General features: G+C 39.8%; 1 protein-coding gene across 1 annotated transcript in view; it reads left to right on the top strand.

Annotated features, from left to right (window-relative positions):
* Positions 1 to 24,181, top strand: part of NBAS (neuroblastoma amplified sequence) — a 381,012-nt gene that overhangs the window by 31,135 nt on the left and 325,696 nt on the right. The window contains exons 10-12 of the mRNA XM_026655553.2: positions 16,548 to 16,686; positions 17,638 to 17,703; positions 23,718 to 23,846. Coding sequence (XP_026511338.1) covers positions 16,548 to 16,686; positions 17,638 to 17,703; positions 23,718 to 23,846 — 334 coding nt within the window. The remainder of the gene's footprint in view (positions 1 to 16,547; positions 16,687 to 17,637; positions 17,704 to 23,717; positions 23,847 to 24,181) is intronic.

The following is a 24,181-nucleotide window of genomic DNA, read 5'->3' as shown; positions in this document are numbered from 1 at the left end:
GGCTCTCGGAAGAGCTTTAAGGTTCTTTTGATAGCAGTGGCTCTATTCATCTTAATAGATTCTGCTCCTGCTGTTGCATTTTGCTGTCTCTATGAAGTGCTTTTTAAAATTTTAAGTATGTGCTGCCATGATGAATTCTTCTTCAGTCCTGGGAGAGAAGGTCTTTTGTCTTGGGAGAAGGTTCTTTGTCTAACTTGATGTGGCAGCTTCATTCCAGCTGTCACTGAATTTAATCTATCCTGAGAAGAGACTTTTAAATTATAAATGTATTGCACTGTATGTGATGATTTTTCCAAAATCCCAGGGAAAAGACTTATTTGGATGGAGTTTTTAAAAGCTAGTTCGGGCAGAGTTGGAGCTTCTGTTGCTGCCACCATTATTGACAACTTTTTTCCCTTGATCTTCATGCCACTGTTGGGCTATTACTCACCTCTGACAACAGAGTGTAGTCAGTTGTAATCAAATTTCAGGACTCTGACACCATTGAGATGTTTCTAGTTTAATTTAATCTTTTTTTTTTTTGGCTTGGTAAATGAGAGCTGATATAAAACTTGTGAAGTGCCTATGGACTGAGTAAATTATATATGGCTGTAAATAGTTTAATCTTGTGTATGTTTGACCCCTATCTTGTGATTATTAGCAAATGACATCTGTGCAGTAGGTCTTTCATGACTTGCTGGCTTCTTTGTGCTGATACATTTCCACTGTTTTATTGCCTGCCTTATGCATTTTGTTGTGGCACTATCTGAATTTACACTTAGCACCACTTTTTATCACGCAACAGATGGGTACTTGTGTATAACCTACGTGTGAATCTGGCTCTTCAAAATGGGGGAGGGAGGGAAGAAATAAACCACTTACATTTTTGGAGGGCAGTAAAATAACAGTATGCTTACTGTTGATCTTTCAGGCAGTTCTCTGTGTTTGGTACTGAAGCTAGGTCTTCAGTCCTTACATTTATTGAACTCCCATAATAATACCAATATTTTCACAGTCCTTTATATGTTTGTGTCAGGGTGGACTAGGTCTTGAGCCCTCTGCTGGAGGCCTCATGGACCTGCCACACCACGCCCCAGAAAAGGGCAGTGGAGAGGGCCTCCAAGCTGCCTAGAGTGGCTCTGTGGGACCCAACCAATCAGGGCCCAGCAGGCTAGTATAAAATGAGCTGCAGGGCTAGCTGCCAGAGTGAGTTCAGTTCCTTGCTGGAGTTGGAGGAGCATAGATGGTGTGCCTGGCTGGCTGAGGGAGCTACAGGACCTTGGACAGAGCAGTGCTGGCCGAGTCAACCAGGACTAGGCCCTGAGGTAAGGGTAAGAATGTGCTTGGGGCTGCAGGGAAGTGGCCCAGAGAATTGTAGCAGCGACACAGTTTATTTAAAGGTATGTGGTGGGCAGCTGCGATCTATAGGGTTTTTGGGCTGGAATCTGGAGCAGTGGATGGTCTGGATTCCTCCACCCCCATATTAGCCACTGGGGAAGAGGCCTGGACTTTGAGGCACCCCTGGAAGGGGAACTGAACTGTAGTGGCCCAGCTGGAGACCTGGGGCCAAAAAGACCCAAAGAGGGCAAAGATATTGCCTCTAGGGAGGGAGCGTTGGGGCACTGCTTTATACCAGAACAGGGACAATTTGAGAGAGTTCAGAAGGGACTGAGAGACAGTTTGAACAAGGGTACTGCTATAGGCCCTGCTGGACTGATTGAGGAGCGAGCCCAAGGATAGGCTGCAGATAGAGACGTTATAGAGGGCACTGAGAGAGGCCCCTGCTGGACTTGTACCCCAGAAGGGGTTTGCTTTTTAATTCACATACAGACTGAGAGAGACTCGACCGGACAGCTGAGTTACTGAAGACTCACTGCAAAGCAGAGAAAAAGTGCAGGCACACACACTCTGCCAAGGCGGCACTCAAGAGAGGTGAATGCCATCCCATAACAATGTTCAATGCATGTACAGACCTTTTAATTAATCCTCTCCACAGCCCCTGTGAGGTAGGTGGATAAGCATTGTTATACCTATTTTACAACCGGGGAAACTCAGACATGAATGTGTAAGAGCTTGTCCAAAGTCCACTGTGAGTTAGGGTCAGCACTGGGATTAGAATTTCAGACTTCCTGAGTTCTCAGCCCTGTGTTTGTTCATCCAGATCAGTGCCATTACAATGAATTAGAGATTTGCATGTCGAACATACTGCAGAATCAGATTGTCATGCTTGTTTCTAGTCCAGTTTCTCAGATGATAGAAAAATTATAATCTGTTATTCTAAGAGGGAAATGGTAGTGACCGCTATATTTAGGTTGCCCAACATTTTGTTATAAGTTTATTGAGAACTTTTTTAGATGCTCGAATGCTTCCCTTGTTTGCAGCAGGCCTTTGAAAGTTGACTGGAAACGTGCTTTATGCATGTTCTGTGAAATTCCGTTCATGCTTTGCTGAGCTATAAACTTTTGAAAATCACCATTTGCCTTCTCTTGCTTGACTTCCTCCAGGCAGTTTTTTTAGTATGTTTAAAATGAACAAACAAACAAAAAAACCATCCTAAATGTGAGCTTTTTAAGGAGGCGAGCCCCCATCCTCCCGGCTGCAGAAGCACATGCTACATGGGAAACACCTTGTAGCAGCGGGGAAGAGAAAGCAGGATTGCACTTTACTCCATGACCACAGCTTCTTGAGATGCAGCTTTCTCTCTTTCTTTCCAGCTGAATTCCTATTCTTTTAAAGTTTTTATATCCTTTATTTATATAATTTCCAGAATTGTGGTAGGTATCTTACATGTGTGAGAAAACAAGTCCAGTTACTATGCCTTGCCCCCATCCTCTTTCTCATCTAACTGATCACTCCCATGTCTGTCCTTCACAGTGCAACTCCCCATCTTTCCTCCAGTGACCTCTCTAGACTTCCTTCCTAACAGTTGTTTCCTTCATGAATCAACAGCATCTCACACAAGTAATGTTGGCTGATGTCAGAGGAAAAGCCATGCTGCTCTGTGCCTTTTAGGGGACCGCTTGCTGGGTAGACTCCTGATCCAAATTGCTCTTTGGGAGGGTGGGTCCATACAGAAGGACTTTGCAAATGCCGTGAAGCAGCTTCAAGACAAAAATGGGGAGTGGGGTGGGGGCACCCTGCCTGGACTGTCCTCTTTCTTCTCCCCCTTTCCCAGCCATGCTGCTGCTCTGCCCCATTGACTCCTGAGACTCTGGCTCCTGGAGTCTGGGCCAGCCCTGGCCCGGGGGCTGGAAGAACTGCTGCCTAATGTAGATCGTGGGGGTGGGAATTCTGCTTCCATTAGCTGTTGTATTTTTAACTTCCCCTTGAATGTGATGCTGAAAACCATGTTTTTAAACAGTGAGTTCCATTAGGAAAAAGTCCCAATGCTGGCTCTCTTTGCTTGAATATCTTTTGAAGGAGACTTGCTCAGCTTGACTAGAACAAAGTTTGTGTGTGTGTGTGAATCTCAATGAATTATTGGTGTCAAATTAAAAACAAAATAGTTTAAACTGATTTTAAATGGAGATATTCTATTTCCTATATGTAATCACTGGATAAATGGCTTGTTTCAAGCAGTCTTTGCACATTGCTAGCATATTATTTGGTGATGGAACCTGCAACCCAAATGTTGTTTGGTATTTATGAACATTGCACAACCATGTCCATCCTGGATCTATGTGAGGGAATGTTGATCAATAATCTGACAATTCACTGATGAAAATCCCTTCATGTAATTCACTGCAGAATGAAAAGTATTACTTATTTATAGAAAAATCTGTTTCCCAGCACCATTAAAGTAGCAGAGTTTTGCTTAGGCACTGGATTTCATATTAGCTTTGATCCAAGCTTTAGATATTTGTAGTAAGGTAAATTCACAAATGTCATAAGTGTCTTAAAAGGAAAGCAGATGCATTTTTGGAGTCTTGTCAAAATTCTTTTTCTGTTATACTTTTTTTACTTTAAGTATTGCACAGCAGATGCTTCTGCTCCATTAAAGAGGCCACTAGGGAGCTACAGTTGGAGCAGAATATGGCTGCTCACTTTCCTGGATGCAGTACCCAGAGATTCACAGATTCTATGGCCAGAAGGGACTGTTATGACCATCTAATCCAGGGATTGGCAACCTTTGGCACGCGATTCACCAGGGTAAGCACCCTGGTGGGCTGGGCAGGTTTGTTTACCTGCCGCGTAGGCAGGTTCGGGCGATCGCGGCTCCCACTGGTCGCAGTTCACTGCTCCAGGCCATTGGGGGCTGCGGGAAGCAGTGCGGGATGAGGGATGTGCTGGCCACCCTTCCTGCAGCCCGCATTGGCCTGGAGCGGCGAACCGCTGTCAGTGGGAGCCGCGATTGGCTGAATCTGCGGATGCGGCAGGTAAACAAACTGGCCCGGCCAGCCAGGGTGCTTACCCTGGTGAACCGCGTGCCAAAGATTGCCGATCCCTGATCTAATCTGACTTCCGGTATAGCACAGGCCATAGAACTTCCCCAAATTATTTGTTAGGCGATATCTTGATTTAAAAATGGTCAGTGGTGGAGAACCCACTATGACCCTTGGTAAATTGTTCCAATTATTAATTATTATCACCATTAAAAATGTATACCTTATTTCCAGTCTGAATTTGTCTAGCTTCAGTTTCCAGCCATTGGCTTGTGCTATACGTTAATGCCCCTCTGCTATGTACATTGGCCAAACTGGACAGTCACTATGTAAAAGGATAAATGGACACAAGTCAGATATCAGGAATGGCAATATACAAAAACCTGTAGGAGAACACTTCAACCTCCCTGGCCACACAATAGCAGATGTAAAGGTAGCCATCTTACAGCAAAAAAACTTCAGGACCAGACTCCAAAGAGAAACTGCTGAGCTTCAGTTCATTTGCAAATTTGACACCATCAGATCAGGATTAAACAAAGACTGTGAATGGCTAGCCAACTACAGAAGCAGTTTCTCCTCCCTTGGTGTTCACACTTCAACTGCTAGCAGAGGACCTCACCCTCCCTGATTGAACTAACCTCATTATCTCCAGACTGATTCTTGCCAGCATATTTATACCTGCCCCTGGAAATTTCCATTACATGCATCCGACGAAGTGGGCATTCACCCACGAAAGCTTATGCTCCAATACATCTGTTAGTCTTAAAGGTGCCACAGGACTCTCTGTTGCTTTTTACAGATCCAGACTAACACGGCTACCCCTCTGATGCTAGATTGAAGAGTCTATTATTAAATATAGACTGTAATCAGGTCATCCTTAACCTTCTCTTTGTGAGACTCAAAGAGCTCAATCTATCTATTTTATCATCATAAGGCATGTTTTCTAATCCTTTAATCATTCTCACGACTCTCTTCTGAGCCCTCTCCAATGTATGAACATCCTTCTTGAATTGTGGGCACACGAGCTGGACACTGTTCCAGCAGCGGTTGCACCAGTGCCAAATGCAGAGGTAAAATAGCCTCCCTGTGCTTACTTGCATTCCAGGATTGCATTAGTTCTTTTGGACACAGTGTCTATCTGGGAGCTCATGTTTAGCTGATTATCCCCCAAAACTTTTTCAGAGTCACTGCTTCCCAGGATAGATCCCCCATCCCATAAGAATGGCTACATCCTTTGTTCCCACATTTACATTTAGCCCAGTGGTACTCAGACCTCTGGTTTAGGAGCCAAATTAGCAGCCACAGTAGTGTGACTTCATTGTTTCATTTACTATAGTACTATATATTCATATTTAAACAGTATGATGGGAAATATTAATTTATATATGATTTTCACAGCAAAATGACTGACCAAGTATTATTATTTTATCAACTACATTTGGTTAATCACATAGTAAAAGTATCTTGATTGGTTAATAACTTAGACTGGTTAATAATTAAATCTCACAGTATTTTAATATCATGTGCTACGAAGAGCCGCAGGAGACCCAGTAAAGAGCCACTTGCAGATCACAAGCCTCAGTCTGAGTATCACTGGTTTAGCCATATTAAAATCCATGTTCTTTACTTATGCCCAGTTTACCAAACAAGCTAGATCACTTTGAATCCGTGACCTGTCTTTTTCATTATTTACTACTCCCCCAATTTTTGTCTCATCTGCAAACCTTATTGGTGAGGATTTTATTTTCTTCCAGGTCACCGATAAATATATTAAATGGTGTAGGGCATAGGGCTATAAGAGTTTAACCAGTTAACTGATAAGCTTGATGCAGGACTCTGGGCGTGCTGGGCGCTGCAGCAACGGAGCCCCGGGGCTGGCAGCTGGGACCCTGGGTACGCTGGGATGCTGGTGTGGGCGGCAGCAGAGCTCTGGGTGCCGGGGCAGCGGCAGGGATCCCCAGGCAGGGGAGCAGCAGCAGAGCCCCACGTAAAACATGGGGGTGGTGCAGCACCCATAGTTCCCCGGGTAATCGTTGAACCGTATAACCAATAGAATTTTAATCGATTACACGGTTATTGTTTTTACATGTTATTTACGTCCTTGGTAGGGCATAAGAACGTAAGAATGGCCATAGTAGGTCAGACCAATGGTCCATCCATATTACCACATCTGGGGTAGAAGCCATACTCAACAGCTTAATGAGACGGGGGGATAGCTCAGTGGTTTGAGCATTGGCCTGCTAAACCCAGGGTTGTGAGTTCAATCCTTGAGGGGGCCATTTAGGGAACTGGGGTAAAAATCTGTCTGGGGATTGGTCCTGCTTTGAGCAGGGGGTTGGACTAGATGACCTCCTGAGGTCCCTTCCAACCCTGATATTCTATGATTCTATGACTAAATCAGGGGGCCCAGATAATCTTCATCCAAGAATATTAAAGGAACTGGCACATGAAATTGCAAGCCCATTAGCAAGAATTTTAAATGAATCTGTAAACTCAGGGGTTGTTACCGTATGACTGGAGAATTGCTAACATAGTTCTTACTTTTAAGAAAGGGAAAAAAAAGTGATCTGGGTAACTACAGACCTGTCAGTTTCACATCCGTAGTATGCAAGGTCTTCGAAAATTTTTTGAAGGAGAAAGTAGTTAACGACATTGAGGTCAATGGTAATTGGGACAAAATACAACATGGTTTTACAAAAGGTAAATCATACCAAACCAACCTAATCTCCTTCTTTGAGAAGATAACAGATTTTTTAGATAAAGGAAACGCAGTGGATCTAATTTACCTCAATTTCAGTAAGGCATTTGATTCAGTTCCACATGAGGAATTAATAGTTAAATTGGAAAAGATGGGGATCAATATGAAAATTGAAAGGTGGATAAGGAACTGGTTAAAGGGGAGACTACAACGGGTCAAACTGAAATGTGAACTGTCAGGCTGGAGGGAGGTTACTAGTGGAGTTCCTCAGGGATCGGTTTTGGGACCAATCTTAATTATTTTTTTTTATTACTGACCTTGGTACTGAAGTTAGGCTTATCAGTCTGTAATTGCCAAGTTCGCCTCTGGAGTCTTTTTAAAAAAATGGTGTCAAATTAGCTATCCTCCTGTCATCTGGTACAGAAGCAGATTTAAATGATAGTTTACATAGCAGAGGGCCAAGAATTGATCTCTGCAGGATCCCACTGGAAGCAGACCCTCTCAGTGATGATTCCCTGTTTACAGTTACATTTTGATACTCATCAGTTAGCCAATTTTTAATCCACTTAATGTGTGCCATGTAATTTTATATTGTTTTAGTTTTTAATCAAAATGTGGTGCAGCACCAATTCAGACACTTTGCAAAAATCTATTACATCAGCACTATTACCTTTATCAAACTTGTAATCTCATTTTAAACAAAAATCAAGTTAGTTTCACAAGATCCATTTTCCATCAACCCATGTTGATTTGCATTAATTACATTACCTTCCTTAGTTCATTATTAATCAAGTCCTGTATCGGCTGCTTCATCATTTTGCCTGTGATTAATGTCAGACTGACAGGCCTATAATTACCCAGGTTATCCTGTTTACACTTTTAAAATATTGGAATATTATCTTTCTTCCAGTCTTCTGGAGCTTCCCCGGTGCACCAAGACTTATTGAAAATTAACATTAGTGGTCCAGCAAGCTCCTCAGCCAGCTCTTTTAAAACTCTTGGATGAAAGTTATCTGGACCTGCTGATTTTAAAAATGTCTACCTTTAGTATTCTATTTAATGTCCTCCAGAGATAAAGTGGAATGGAAAGAGTGTTACACCCTATGACAAGACTGCATAATTTATTTTCCCCTAAATACAGAACAGAAATATTTATTGAACGCTGCTGCCTTTTTCTGCATCATTATTGATAATTCTACCATTTCCATCTAGTAATGGACCAATACCACTGTCAGAATTCTGTTTGTTCCTAATATACTTTAAAAACTCTTTTTTTATTGTCCTTAACTCTGTTGGCCATAGTTTTCTCCTTGTGTCCCTTTGTTTCCTACATGAATTTTCTACAGTTCTTAACTTCCGATTTATATTCATTCATTTATATTTATATTTACTACTATTACATTACTATTCAATGTCTCTTTTCTTCCATTTGCTATATAGATTTTATAGCTGCCTTCATTTGCTCTCTAAATCAAGTTTGTTTTTTAACCAGCACATCTTTCTTCCTTAGTTGTGGGATTGTGGCATTTTGGGCATCTAGTAATGGGTTTTTAAATGATTCCCAATTATCATTCACATTTTTCTGATTAAATTCTTCCTCCCACATGATTTGGCTTATCAGCTTTGTGAAATTGGCCGTGTTAAAGCACCAAGTATGTATCTTACTGGTATGGACTTTATTCTGCTTGCACAGTATAAATGTCATCAAGTCATGACCACTTGTACCTAAGCTACCATAATTTTTAGTTTTGTGATCAGTTCCTCTTTATCTGTGAAGACAATGTCTAATATAGAATTCCCCCATATTGGCTTCAACACTCTTTTGAGTTAGAAAATTGTCCTCTGTAATATTTAGAAATTTCAACTATGTTTTCATACTGGCAGCATGAGACCTAGCGTATCCCACTCAAACTGAATTCCTCCATGATTACGTAGCATTTTCCCCCTACACATTGTAGATAGGGGCATAAGGAGGCGTTCATCCTACTCCCTCGTGATTTGGTGGTCTGTGTAACAGATAAAACATAAGGTGGGATATTAGTTACTATCTGTTAGGACATTGATCCATAAACATTCCACATCATTATCTGTAACTAGAAACAGATAATGCCATTTTTGATGTAGAGTTCTACTCCCATTCCCCTTTTGCTCACCTGATTCTTCCTAAATAGGTTATAACCATAGATTTTTTTAAAAAGCGAGAAAGAGTCCTATGGCATATAGACTTGTAGACTAACAGACGTATCGGAGCATAAGCTTTCGTGGGTGAATACCCACTTCGTCAGACGCATGTGGTGGAAATTTCCAGGGGCAGGTATAAATATGCAGGCAAGAATCAGTCTAGAGATAACGAGGTTAGTTCAATCAGGGAGGATGAGGCCCTCTTTTAGCAGTTGAGGTGTGAACACCAAGGGAGGAGAAACTGCTTTTTTCTTTTGTTTAATATTCCAATTTTGCAAGACTTCCCACCATGTTTCAGTAGTACCAACTAGATCAAATTTATGCTCATAAATGAGCAGGTCGAATTCCTCTTGTTTGCTACCTAGGCTCTTAGCATTAGTGGTATAGGGAAATCAAGAGTTTTTTTTTTCTCTCTTCATATCCTTTTCTTCCTTGATTAATTTTGTTCTCAACATCTCGATGTTATGCTGAGTGCTCATATCTTGCCTCTTCTTACTTTTCCCTTGTGCTATTAGTTTAACCTCCTCCTGACTGCTCTAGCTAGCCTGCCTCCAAGAGATTGGGCCTCCTTCTACTGAGGTGGAGGACATCCAAACTATGTAGCTCCCCACCCCCCGAAGGTCAACCAATGTTGCACAAAACCAAAGTCCTACATCATTACCTAGCCAGTAATTCACTTCCAGAATCTTCTGCATTCTGTCTTCCTTACTCGTGGGACAGGACGGATCTTTGAGAAGATCAGTTGGACATTCTTCTTCAGCATGCTTCTGAGTTCTTTGAAGTCATCTACTATCTGTGAGATATCCTGCGATACAGTGTCATTAATGCTGACATGAACCATGACCAGTGGATCCTTGCCTGTAGAGTTCTGAAGCCTATCTAATCTTAGAGTGATGTCTCATGTCTTAACTCCGGGAAGGCAGCACGCTGTCCTGTTGTCCACCTGTTGCTTTCAGAATGTTCTTTCTATTCTTCTGAGTATTGAATCTTCTTCAAGGATCATCTGTCTTCCTGGGATAGTTGGAGAACTTAGTGGGTAAGCTTGATTTTCTTACAGGTTGGATCAAGCCACCATCCAGACACGTCCCGAAAATCTCACCGTTCCTTTGGACATACTGGATCTTGAGAGGTATCTCCCATTCTGTCCATGTTGAGGACCTTGTATCAATTTGAAACTTTTAGCTGTATGGAAATTCCTCCTGTTTTTTTTTTTTTTTTTTTTTTTTTTTTTTTTCCTCATTCTGCTGGCCACACTCTGCCTATCCTCACCTGTCCCCAACAGCGTAGAATGCTGCTCTGACCTATTGATTAGTAATTATGATCTGCCTGTCCTCCTCTCTGACTGCCTCTCTCACTGATTCCTTTATGGCCAGCTCCATTCTTCCTGAGGCACTGGTGTTTCCCGAATCTGGTTGTCTATGAACTCCTCAGCTTCTCTGATTTTTTTAGTAGCATCTCAATTTGTCCCTCCAGTCCAAAAATCTTTTACTCTCGAATAGCCACCTACTTGCACTTCATGCACAAGATATCCTTTCTGTCTTCAGGCAGGAAAAAGAACATGACACATCCGTGGCAGGTCACCACCACTGTTCCATTGCTTATCATCTTGATATCAGTAGTGCTGATTCTGGAAGGAAAGTGTCTCACACTCCCTCGCCAAACCCCTCCCTTGTTCTGTTAGCTGCCTCTGTTCGTGGTTCTCGAGTTCATCTAGCAAGTGACATTTTATACCAAATCTCCCCTGCTTAGCTGAGCTCAGCTTTCCCCTCACCAGCAGGGAGTGATTAGCCACTCAGACTTCAAACAGCTGGGCTGATCAAACCTCCCAAGGTTGGAGTCTTGCAGCTTTTAGCAAACCACTGATCAAAGCTCCAAGGGCTTACTCAGGGACCCACAGCCCATCTACACACCTTATATATAGAGAACAAACAGACAACCCACAGATGAACCAAATACACCACTCTCCAAGTCTTGTTGCCTCCAAGCACTGAGTCTAGCTGGAGATATTCTCTCTGAAACTCCACCGTTAGCTAACTCTGTTCATGATTCTGCTCATGATCCATGATGGGGAAGATCATTGCAGTAGTACACAATAGAATTTGTGTTTACATTTTTCCTTAAAGAAACTAGGATATTGCATTCAACCTCCTCCCCAAAGCCCTCAAAAGCACCAAAAATAACCCTATCCAAATCTTAAAAAACAAAACAAAAACTACAACCACCCTGTTATAAGAACATTGTACACTAGCAAACTTCTGTGGGATTTCCTTTTTCTTTCTTTCTCTTCTGACTCATTTTTGTGGATGTAGTAGTTCGAGATAATGTAGTTATCCAGGAGCTTCATTTGATTCCAAGTGCTATTCAGGGTGTTGATTTTTTTTATTTAAAATGGCTTGATCAAAATCCTATGGAATTCAAAGGAAGATTTTGCAATGGGTTATTTGGAGGTGGAGAGGGCCCTACATTATTACATGTGACTTGGTGTTGGCTTTCTGAAAAACTGTGTTTCACCCCATGCGCTGCTGCAGCAATGGAAGTCATTTGAACTGCTCAAGCTAACAGGCTCTGTGTGTAAAAGTTAAAGCGCTTGTGGCAGAGCATCCTCAAATGAGGGTTAATGACTCTGTAGCATGCTTTCCCCATTGGTCTGACACAGCGAGAAGCTGACTTCAGGGCACAGTGCAAGGTCCTTCTGTCCTTCACCATTTTAACCAGTACTTGTGTTGGTGGGGAGAAGAATGTACCTTCTAGTTGCTTCTTGGAAGGAGGCAAAAATGGTTAAGTATTACGTTTCTGTTGCATGTTGTATAAATGCCCAATGACATACTGGCGCTCATTTTACAAATAAAAATACTTCATGTTCAAAGTGTTTTTTTACTTGCATTTATATTAAATTTTTATTTAGGCGGTAAACTCCTAAAATACACCTCTACTCCGATATAACGCTACCCAATATAACATGAATTCAGATATAACGCGGTAAAGCAGCGCTCCCGGGGGGAGGGGGGGAGAGGCGGGGCTGCGCGCTCTGGCAGATCAAAGCAAGTTCGATATAATGCGGTTTCACCTATAACGCAGTAAGATTTTTTGGCTCCCGAGGACAGCGTTATATTGGGGTAGAGGTGTATGTACAACTATAGACAAAATGTTTGAATAATTTCACTGTTAGCCCAACTACTAAAGCCTCTCAAAGCACAGCAAGGTAGAAAATAAAGTATATAATGTAAGGAAGAGAATTACCCCTTCAGTGATGAGATTTCAGATTCATGAAGCGTGATTTTTATGAAGACCTGAATTCTTAGACTCTTTTGGGAAATGTGTATAAGTTGGGGCTTCCCATTCTCAACGGTATGTGTTCCTCTCGGTACACATGCACGCATTCACATACTCAGAGGTCCAAGCAAAGGTCCACTTCAAGTGCCCCATTCTGTTTTTAATGAGGCAGCTCTCATTTCTTTAGTTCCATAATTGACATGACTATTGGCAAAAACAGAAGCAGCACAATACAGCAATAATCAAATATTCAACATTAAAAATTACTACTACATGCATATTTTTGCAATATAAAATATGTCTATAATTGTATTTATTCCAGGCTCCTCACAATAGGAAAGGAGGGACAGGGCACCCATTGTACTTAGATTCTTGCTGTAATAGCATGTGAAACAGAAGTATGGTTTATCCATGAAATGAATGGGTCTATAATTAGATATGGATATATATTAAAAAAAAAAAAGAAGTTTAACGTCCTGAGCAGCCACTAGATCACATTCCATTTCAGTGCTGTAGAGGATTATCAGTGGTGCTGAATCAGTGAGAGGTTTCAGTTAGGCTAGTAGATAGTAATAAAAGTGAAAAGATACTCTTTCTTTTCTGTAATCAAATATTACTCAGTTTATGCTGATTAGCCCAAATTAAATGAGATAATATTTTTAAGTTTTTACAATTAATAAGAACATCCCTTGGACCACATTCAATTTAAGCCGAACATTTCACTTTTAAATATTATTTTGAACTATCCAAGCAAAGTTGAGCATTACCCAGGGTGGTTCCATGTTGCTAGATGCAACCCTGATTTTTAGTTTTTCTATTTTAGTAAATCACCTATCTGGGAATGCATTTTAACCATGAACAAGCTTTATATACATCTCAACCACTAGGTGGCAGAATCTTTCAACAGTAACACATCTTGAACATTGAGGATACACAATTGTTACCCAGCTTGTTAATTTCTTTACTCATTTCTTTCCCAGATTGTTTGTTCCTTCTGTACAAATATTTTTACTTTGACAGCTTGTTTTTCAAAAGTCATATGCACAATAAAAAAGACTAGCATAGGGCTATGTTCTAAACATTTTTTTCAAAGTAATTACTAGTTTCTAAAAAAACCGAAACTGCTTGTTTAACAGTAATCATAGGGTCTTAAAGGAAAAAGTGTTGATTTTTTTTCTTTTAGTAGTAATCAGCACTAGTTGTTGTATGTTTTATAGTGTTTTAAAATGGTGTTTTTCATATCTCGTCATGTTTTCTACTGTGTGTAATTAACAATATTACTAACTGATATACATGCAGTGATGTGTAGGTTATACTGCTATATACTAAGATGCAATTTTATCTATGTTAGTATAGGTAGTTGTTGATAGAATAAGCTGTTTTGTCCTTCTGTTTTGTGTTTTATATTTTTATTTATAAATAAGCAACTAAATATTAAAATAGTAGGATGATGTAAACTCTTTTTGCTGATGTTTGTTCCAGCAACATATTTTGAGTATATTTTTGTTCTTGTTAAAGAATCTCAAGTCGTTGAATGTGTTTGTTTTTTTTTAACTTTTTGGGGAAAAATATAATTTACCTATATATTAGCATATCTTATTTGGAACGCAGAGATGGGAAAAATGTATCAGAATATATAAGTAACTCATACATTGGGCCCAGTTCATCTTTGGTGGGCTTGATTGACCTCATTTGAGATATATCAAGGATGAAGTTGATTTAGCACAGAGAGGAAAAGATGGTTTTGTGGGTGTAAGTTGGGCTGAGAGTTGGAACATGTGGTGGCAATGCCCAACTCTGCAGCATATTTTCTGAGATGTAGAAGAAATCAACTAGGCCCTGTTCCTGCAAAGACTTCCTTGAATTAAATGAGAATAATCATAACTTAAAGTTAAGCACATGCTTAAGACAAAATCTGTCTTTCCATTTCCTTTCTGTAAAATGTGGATAATATAGTAATACTTCCTTTTTCTGAATCTGTCTGTTTTGTCTATTTAGATTGCAAACTCTTTGGGGAAATGACCATTTCTTCCTGCTTCTAGGTACAGCATCAAATGCAGTGGGATTCCAGTCTTAGGCTATGTCTACACTGCACAGATAACCTCAGTGATTGGCACCTGGGTTTACTCAGCCTGGGTGTGAGTGTCCCAGCTGTATAGCCTTACCTGTTATTGCGTCCTCATGGTTTCTGCACTTGCCTGTGTGCCTGGTGTTACCCGCTCAGTTTAGGGCACCCCGCCTATACCCTAACGAGGGCTCAAGGCGTGACCCAATCAATTTAGGCACCCCCCACCCTGTCCTTTCCAAGGGCTCAGGGTGTAAGGCACCTATCCTTATCCACGGGGCTCTGGAAGAAACGTGGTCAATTTAAGTACCCGCCCTTTCCCTTGGGGCTCAGGGCTTTACAGGTCTGCAGAACCTTTTCCCAGTGCTCTAAACAGCTATGTATTAGCAACACACACAGAATACATATACCAAGCAAATCTCTTATGCTCACCACTCCCAATATACAGACAGATTTCACCCAGGGCCAGTCAGGATTCATTCATCTGGGGGTTCCTGGCGATGCTGCTGCACGTCATGGTCATGCAAAGGGGTCAGAATTCCATCAGCTTGATGTTGAACTGCAGTCCGGAAATGATTCCCAAAGAGTATTCCTTTTCATTTACATTATATAGGTAAAACTAGCTACCTCCTTCAAATTTACTAAACCTATCACATTATCCCACACTGGACAATAACAAAATTTTAACCAGTTAGGCACTGGCACCTGTGTGTCCTCCTTCCTGCCCAAGTTCTTTACATTTTATCTTCCATACCCAAATTGTAACTTAATTGTGACCTTCTCTATTTGTACAAATGGTCAGCATTAAATGCTGGTCAGAGCATTTACCATTTGTTGAGTCTCTTTCTGTATCCTCCCTAATTTCCCAGCGTCTTTACAACCTTGGTGGTTATAACTCTCGTTAGGGACATTCCTGACGGGGGGTGCTTTATCAACAGCAGAATGTTCCTTTTTTCAATTTTAGTGGTGAACTCCCTGAGGCCTGGTCTACACTACGACTTTAATTCGGATTTAGCTGCGTTAATCCGAATTAACCCTTCACCCGTCCACACTACAGAGCCAGTTAATTCGAATTAAAGGGCACTTAAAATCGATTTCTGTACTCCACCTCGACGAGCGGAGTAGCGCCTAAATCGATTTTGTTAATTCGAATTAGGGTTAGTGTGGCCGCACACCACCGAATTACTGTGGTTAAATTAATGGGGTAGTGTGGCCGCACACCACCGAATTAATGTGGTTAAAAACCGAATTAATGTGCTTAGTGTGGCCGCGCACAATCGAATTTATACAACCTGTTTCCCAAATTCGAATTATCTAAATTCGGATTAATCCTGTAGTGTAGACATACCCTGAGTTTCACCCAAGGCTGGTTTAATATGGGTCGATGAGGTCTCAGGCCTACACTGGGTCCATATCCCATGGTTCTTTGTGATGAGATGCTTTAGAATTTTTTCCCTATCAATCGAGGGAGAACTTGTCTGTCCTTTGGGGGGAATTGGGGGGCGGGCACTTGAATTAGAGAATTGGGGGTAGGAGGGCTACCAGCACTTGAGTGATTTCGCTTGGGTCCTCACTTCACTCATGTGATTTAGCTTGTGTCATTACTGCAAAATGAGCGGGTTCCAGCCAGAGTTAAAGTGAAACCTAGATTCTAACCCTTACCCCCAGCCAAGTAAGCTGGCCCTGTTTTAAAGTGCCTCCAAACCCAAGTCAGACTTTGGTTTTTTGTGTGCATGGTAGGGGAAGGTTAAGGCTAAAACCTGGGTAAAAGATCCCAGGTTAACTGTGTAGTGTAGGGTTATCCTTAGTTGGGGCTTTTCGATGGTATTTTAATGCATGGTTTTATTCATTTCAGGTAAAGCTATTATGCTCCTGTTTAATGGAATTACGAAATATATATTTGGACTCCTGCAGTAGGCAAACCAAAACCAAAACCTGCATTCAATAATAAAAGTATTTGTGTTTATAGGCTTTTGCTTGTGGGTGGCTGTGAAACAGATGAAGATGGAGTATCTAAAGCAACTAGTCGTGGAATATCTGCTTGGAGAGTTCTTTCCGGATTCCCCCATTATAAACAAGTCACTAGTTATGAAGATGATACTGGGACAGTAAGTAGCTTTGGAGTCCTCATTTTGCTGTTGGAAGAATATTATAGTTACACTGGTTACATAAAGAGAAACTTTATGTAGTTTGCTCTCTTTTCCTGAACCATAGCATTTTTCCATATTTGAGATACTGTTGTGCCAGTATTCAATCAGGATGAGTTGGGCAACTTTAGGCTGGTCAGCCTGAAATCAATCCCAAGCAAATAATGGAAAAGTTGACACAGGATTCAGTTGATAAAGAATTAAAAGGCAGGAATATAATTAATGTCAACATGGTTTTATAAAGAATAGTCTCATCAAAGCTTTCACTTGTTGTCTTAAAACTATTTATTACTGGTATTGCAGAGCAGTTAGGAGCCCAGTCATGGATCAGGTTATTTTTCACCTGTATATTTTGAAAATATTTTAGCCTTTTATAGCCCAGTTTGAAATAAGCCTAATTGTAACCCTCTTTTTAGGGCTGTAGCATACACAAAACTTGCACTGGCATAATAAAACTCGCTGTAGTTATATTGATGTACTCTACATGGGTACACTGAAATTAATTTCTTAATTAGCTTGTAGCAATTTAGCTTAATACAGTAAACCAATTTACATTTTAGCACGTGAAAAGTTCTAATGTGTATACTTGGCAATATGTATTAAATGTTCTAGCATGGCATAATTTAGTGGCAAGCCGGTGGTGCTTTTTCATGGAAACATTCATACATAGTCCAAGTAATTAATAAGAAAATTTAACTTGTTGCAACATTTACATGAAGTGATATTTTAATACATGAATATTAAAATAATTCTTACGAATATTTAAAATTTTCATAAAGTTTAGAGAATGTTGCAAAATAATGTATTCTTTCTTGATTGTTTCCTTACTCACGGGATTTGATTTAATTTTTACTGAATAAATCAAAGACTGTCTTTAATCTTAAAGTGTGTGATACACTCCTGTTTTAACAGGCAAAGAGAAGTGGATTATTAAGGATTATGAATTTCAGATTTTACAGCAAACAAAGAACAGAACAGGTAATACATTCCTCCTTAACACTAGATTCACTTGGGTTTACATGAACGAGGAATCTAATTGACTTGAAGTAACTTAATTTAGATAGATTAAAAATTAACCTGTTTAGAATTCTTTGCTGAAAACACTCTCTAATGCAATAGTAGGATTTAGCTTTAAATCTGTTAACTGGCATGAGTTATCAAATTGTTTTCTTGGGGACTTTGTTTTGTTGGCAGACTGTTCCTCTGTCACTGATTTGGTTTCACTTCACTTTATTTACTCATTTCATATATTACCTGGCGTCATCAGTCCTGCTCATAGAGACCTGATGACTTTCAGTATATTTTATGACTGAAACAGATCCAGTGATTTACTGCTTTATCCTAAGTGTAACTTGTTACCCAAGGTGGTAGGTGCAGAAAGTCTTTGCTAATATGTGCAATGTGTAAGTCCCAAGCAGACTACGAAGAGCTACAAAAGGATCTCACAAAACTGGGTGATTGGGCAACAAAATGGCAGATGAAATTCAATGTTGATAAATGCAAAGTAATGCACATTGGAAAACATAGTCCCAACTATACATATAAAATAATGAGGTCTAAATTAGCTGTTAACACTCAAGAAAGATATCTTGGAGTCATTGTGGATAGTTCTCTGGAAACATCCACTCAATGTGCAGCGGCAGTAGAAAAGTTAACAGAATGTTGGGAATCATTAAGAAAGGGAAACATAATAAGACCGAAAATATCATATTGCCTCTATATAAATCCATGGTATGCTCACATCTTGAATACTGCATGCAGATGTGGTCTCCCCATCTCAAAAAACATATATTGGAATTGGAAAAAGTTCAGAAAGGGGCAACAAAAATGATTAGGGGTATGGAACGGAATGATTGATAAGACTGGGACTTCTCAGCTTGGAAAAGAGACAACTAAGAGGGGATGTGATTGTAGCCCCTAGGGCTAGCCTACTTACTCGCTTATATATCTTTTCTTATGGGTTTGATTGTTTGTTTTATTATAATAGATTTATAGATTGGTACTAGAGTATTTTTGGCTGTAACACAAGGAACCTACAGTCCACATTCTGTATGTTGAACTGTACTGCCAGGGAGTCACCTACAATAGAGATGTGTTGCTAATGTCCATTCCATGACCCACCCTCCTTCCCCACTGTCAGAGTTTCTGGCAAGAAGGAACTGGGGGTGAGGGGAGCCGGCAGCTCCCCTTATACTCTGGCATACACATGCCACTCCAGAGGGTGCCAGGGCCGGTTCCCTACGGATACCACTGAGGGCACCGGTGCATGTGGTGAGCACACACACACCTACAATGGAATGGATATGAGCAACACATCTCTAAGAACACGAGTTACGAAAAAAGGTAACTGTCTTTTCCAGTACTTACACTTTCTAACTATAAAGGACAGTTATCCCGATATCAAACCTAAATCTCCCTTGCTGCAGATTAAGCCAATTACTTCTTGTCCTACCCTCAGTGGACATGGAGAACAATCAGTTTCTGTCCTTTTTATAACAACCCTTAAAATATTGCAATACTACTTTTCTCTAGACTAAATATGCCCTTTTTTCCCTCACAGGTCATGTTTTTCAAATTGCATGCCTTTTTTGTTCCTTTTCTCTGGACTCTTCCAATTTGTACACATTTTTCTTAAATGTGGTGCCTAAACTGGGCACAGTACTTCACCTGAGGCCTCACCAGTGCCGAGTAGAGTGAAACAATTACTTTATCTGTCTTACATCCAGCACCCCTGTTAACACATTCCATAATAACATTTGCCTTTTTAGCAACAGTATCACATTGACTCATATTCAATTTATGATCCCCTATAACTCCGAGATCCTTTTCAGCAGTACTGCTGCCTAATCAGTTATTCTGCATTTTTTATTTATGCATTCAATTGTTTTCTTCCTAAGTGTAGTAGTTTTCATTTGTCTTTATTATATTTCGTCTTGTTGATTTCAAACATTCTCTAATTTATCAAGATCATTTCAAATTCTAATCCTGTCCTTCAAAGTTCTTGTAACCTCTCCAACTGGGTCATCTGATGTTTAGGGGCAGGCCTCTCTGTCTATAAATACATACTCTTTCTGGCCTAATGAATATTTAAGAGTGACTTCATATCCCAGTGATGCTCACTAGGGTGGTTGGAGACTCAAGTCCCTTCTCCACATCAGGCAGAGGAGGGATTTGAACCCTCCACATCCTTTTTTTTGTGAAAAAACACTAACCTGCCTTAGGCACCTCCAGTAGAGGGTTTATGGCTGTGAATCCTGAGTATAGAAAGGTGCTTTCTTTTGGCCTGGACTTAAGTGCCTAAGTCCCTTTGAAGGGCAGGATTTAGGCTATACCCTCCTTGGCATCTCTTATTGGCTAGCTTAGGTGGCTCTCTGCGAATACCATTCTTAAGTGCCTAACTGTCCCCATGTCTGGGCACCTTACTCAGGGGTTATGAATTCCATTACATGGTAGGGCACCGAAAAGGTAGACATTACGACATTCTAGTCCACCTTATTAATTTCTCCCCTAGGTAACTTGATTGTTATCAATTTAAGATGGTCCTATATTTACATTCATCTTAAGCTTCCGCCCCCGCATCTTTTAAATGCTTCTTCATGGAATTTTCTCTGGCCAACACCTGAAGCTTAGCTGGTCAGTCATTGTCACAGTCAGATTGGCTGAAAGGGCTTGCAAGAGGATGGAAAGGTGTTTGTCTGCCCTGAGGAAAGAAATGCTTGGCTGCTTCCTAGCACTTTCCCCTTGTCTGGGAGTTGGCAAGTTAATACTGACCCCTGAAGAGCAGCATTTCCTGGGCTGGTATTTCAGTCTTTAAATTAAGGAATGGAAAATATGAAACAGAAGTAGATTTTATATATATGTAAAAGAAGCTCAAGTAAGTTTTTATTGAAAGGCTAGTATTGAATTGAACTAAACTTTAATTTTACTGCTCTTGCCAGCACTAAATTTTAAAAGAGTAAAGGTTACAATTGTTGTTCACTCATCTTCAAAAGTGTTAATACCATTTCAGGGATTGTATCTTAAATACCTGAGGTATAATTTTATTGTGATTTATGGGAGATAGAAAAAGCTATTTAATACTGTTGCCAAGGCTCTGCGAGGACTTGCCTGTGGAGCCAGCTGTTCTCAACTTAGATGACAAATCTTAAATGTGGTATGCCAGCCTACTGGAGCTTTCTATATTTTGTTCTGAAGTTGCCCTAAGAGTAGTGAAATGTTTACTAGGGCAGCAGAACCTGCTTTGCCTAAGGATACATTAATCTTTTGAGAGGCTAGATTTGGAGGTGTGTGATGTGTATGATGGCCATCCAAAGGAGCAGCAGTTGCACTGATTGCTGAGTTATGTATTGACTTTCAGAGAGGCCTCTCTTAACGTTCGGTCATGATGACATACAAGAAAGGCTCTCAGCCTAGCGGGTAGGGTTTTTTATTTTACAGTTCCATGCAGTTTCATAACCATCTTTCTCTTCTGTGAACAAATCTTGATTTATAAACTAAAAAGGAGAGTGCAATTCATAGCTTTGCAACTTTCAGCAAAGGGAAATAGAAAGCACCAGGCAGTAATATTACTGCTCTCATGCCAATTGTTTCATAAGAGTGGAAATCTACTATTTAAGCAGACACCATCAGGTAGTTTAGGTACAAAATTTTAGGTGGTTGTTGTTTGTTATAACTTTTAACAAAAGCTTGCTATCATTTTAGGTTTAAAGAATCCTATTCAGTATTTGCAAGCCAAACACCTAATGTATAAGAATGGAAAGTAAAACTGATAAGCCAGTTTTCATTGTCTAAGTGAACAAAATGTAAATTTTAAATAGTTTGAGATAAGATGGAAGCTAGTCTAAAATGAAAGGAAACTTTTTTGCGTATGAAATTTCAAAATTATAGCTTCTTGACCATCTTTAGAAACTAGACTTAAAATTTCGATCATATGTAGTCAGTCATGTCCATAGTTTAAGGTTATGAAAGACAATTTCTGCCGTAAGCATGATTTTAAGAATGGCCTTACTTGGTCACACCAGTGGTCCTTGTAGCCCACAGTGGCTGGTGCCAGATTCTGCAGATGAAGAGAACAGAACGGCATTTTATCGAGTGATCCATCCCCTGACATCCACTCCCAGCTTCTGGCAGTCAGAGGCTTAGGGACACCCGGACCATAGAGTTGTGTCCCTGGCTAATAGTCATTGATGGACCTCCATGACTTTATCTAATTCTTTTGTGAACCCAGTTACAGTTTTGGCCTTCACAAAATGCCTGGCAATGAGTTTCACAAGTTGACTGTGTGTTGTGTGAAGAAGTACTTCCTTATGTTTGTTTCAAACCTTCCCTGCTACTGGCAGAGTCTGGATGCAGACTGGAACTTCATGGTACCCATGCACTTCTGTCCTTTGGGGCTGCAGACCCAGATCTCCTAAGATCTCCAAGATGCTCCTCAAACTGATCCCCAGATCTCTTCATATCCCAATCACATCTCTTTCAAGCTGTTCCAGTTTATTCTTCCACTATTCAATACACCTACATTTAACACAGTGAATGCAGCTGGAGTGCCTACAGATAATTCCCAGTGACCATTGCCAGCTTCAGGGGTTGTGTTACCTTAACTCTGTATTTTCTGGTTTTGAAAAGTTTGAGTTTTGCTGACCTTGACATTCTAGAAGGGCATGAGCTATAACTGGGCAATCTTAATGAAGTTTTCTGCCGTTTAATCTATACACATTTATTTAAGCAATTATATGGCTTAACATATATTTACATTCTTAATTTTTACAGTTTCATGTTCGAAAATGGTGAATGACACATTACTTATTTACAGGATGATTAACATTAATTTTTTAGTCGTGACTAGTCAAGCTGCATTTGGATGGAAATCAAGTAAAAATGCCCCAAAACAGCATTTTAATTTTTTTAGTTAAAAACACCTAAGTGTGCAGGATATATAAGGAAAAAAAAAGTTTATCAAAATGTGTTTTGTATTTAAAATTAACTGATTTATTAAACAAATGGAGTGTTCTCTGTTGTAGTTAGTGAATTGAATTGATGATTTCTGGTAACAATGTCTTTCAAGATTTTAAAACTGGAAGATCACATTCTCTCATACTTCATTTTTATTCATAACTTGGAAGAGAAAAACAAGCTTTCCTCTTTTTCAACTCCTAATTGGTTCTCAGTTTTGAATTAACTCGTCCTTGAACAGAACTAGTTGAATAAACTGAAATGAAGAGAATATTCTCTCTGTACCTGCAGAAAAAGCTACTGCTGTCAAGATCTGGTTTAGCACTTCAACAAACTCTCTAGTTCAGGGTGCTTAGCCAGCGATTTCCCACTATTTCAGTGGTTTAACTTTGCTCTAACTTCGCCAGCAAACATGTACTGCTTGAATATTATTATTTTTATGTAATTTAAATGATTTTAATAGATTATAGTAGATTTTTAGGTTTTAACATAGGCTGTCATAATTTCAAATTTAATTTTGAAAAAGGTTTTTTAAAAGAAAAGTGTATTTAATTTAAATGAAAAAATCTGATAAAATAAGATTATTTTGATTGGGGGAAAAAAAAGAGAGTTTTTTATCTACCCTATCCTAGCTCTAATCCACCAAACACCAATCAAAGAACTGTCTCTTCTCCCTCTTGCATGCTCACTGTAGTCAAAAGACTACAATATTTTGACATCTTATTTATTGTATCTTAAGGACCATTTTGGTCCTGAAATTAACAAACGAAGGTGTCCAGTAATACAGGTAGGTAGAATACTTTCTACCTGTATTACTAAACTTTTTATATTCTTTTACTTACATTTAAAAAATGAAATATAGTATATATTTCAATTTTACCGTATGCTAGATATTTGTAATTTAAAACACCCATACAAATAAAAAATTGTGGCCCTAAAATAAAGGGAAAAGTTACTCTGTATTGCTGAACTGAATTTAGCCTATTCTTACTGAGAGTCTTACTTTTCTTTTTACACTCTTTATTAAATTGGTTGGGCAGGATGGAGTTTTCAAGATGAGCCTTTCTCCTGATGGAACTCTTCTGGCAGCTATCCATTTCTCAGGAAAACTGACCATCTGGGGAATCCCATCTCTCAAACAACAAGGAGAATGGGATCAAAGCGACCAGGTACATGAACATTTAAATATAATAAATATTTTAATCATGAGTTTAGCTTTACTAGGGATTGAGAGATGTTCTGGATATCTGTCATTTTAGCTACCAATATTTCTGTCTATTCATCTGCTTGTTTACAAGGTGCCCTGTTTTACTAATGCTTTAATTTTAGTGTCTTCTGGAACTTTGAAGGGGCCTTTCAGATGAAAAACACTGGTGATATTGGAATGAGTTAAAAGTTGAAAGTGTTGAAAATAATATGTAGTTGACAAAGCCCTAAGTGTGAAGAGAGTAAAATAAACAGGTGCAGGTAAATTGAAACACTGTTTCAAAACACAAACCAGTTG

Source organism: Terrapene carolina, unplaced genomic scaffold, assembly GCF_002925995.2.
Source record: "Terrapene carolina triunguis isolate 2854851 unplaced genomic scaffold, T_m_triunguis-2.0 Scaffold42, whole genome shotgun sequence".
NCBI classification, from domain to species: domain Eukaryota; kingdom Metazoa; phylum Chordata; order Testudines; family Emydidae; genus Terrapene; species Terrapene triunguis.
The sequence above is the reverse complement of the archived record's forward strand: the minus strand, read 5'-3'. Positions and strand labels throughout refer to the sequence as shown.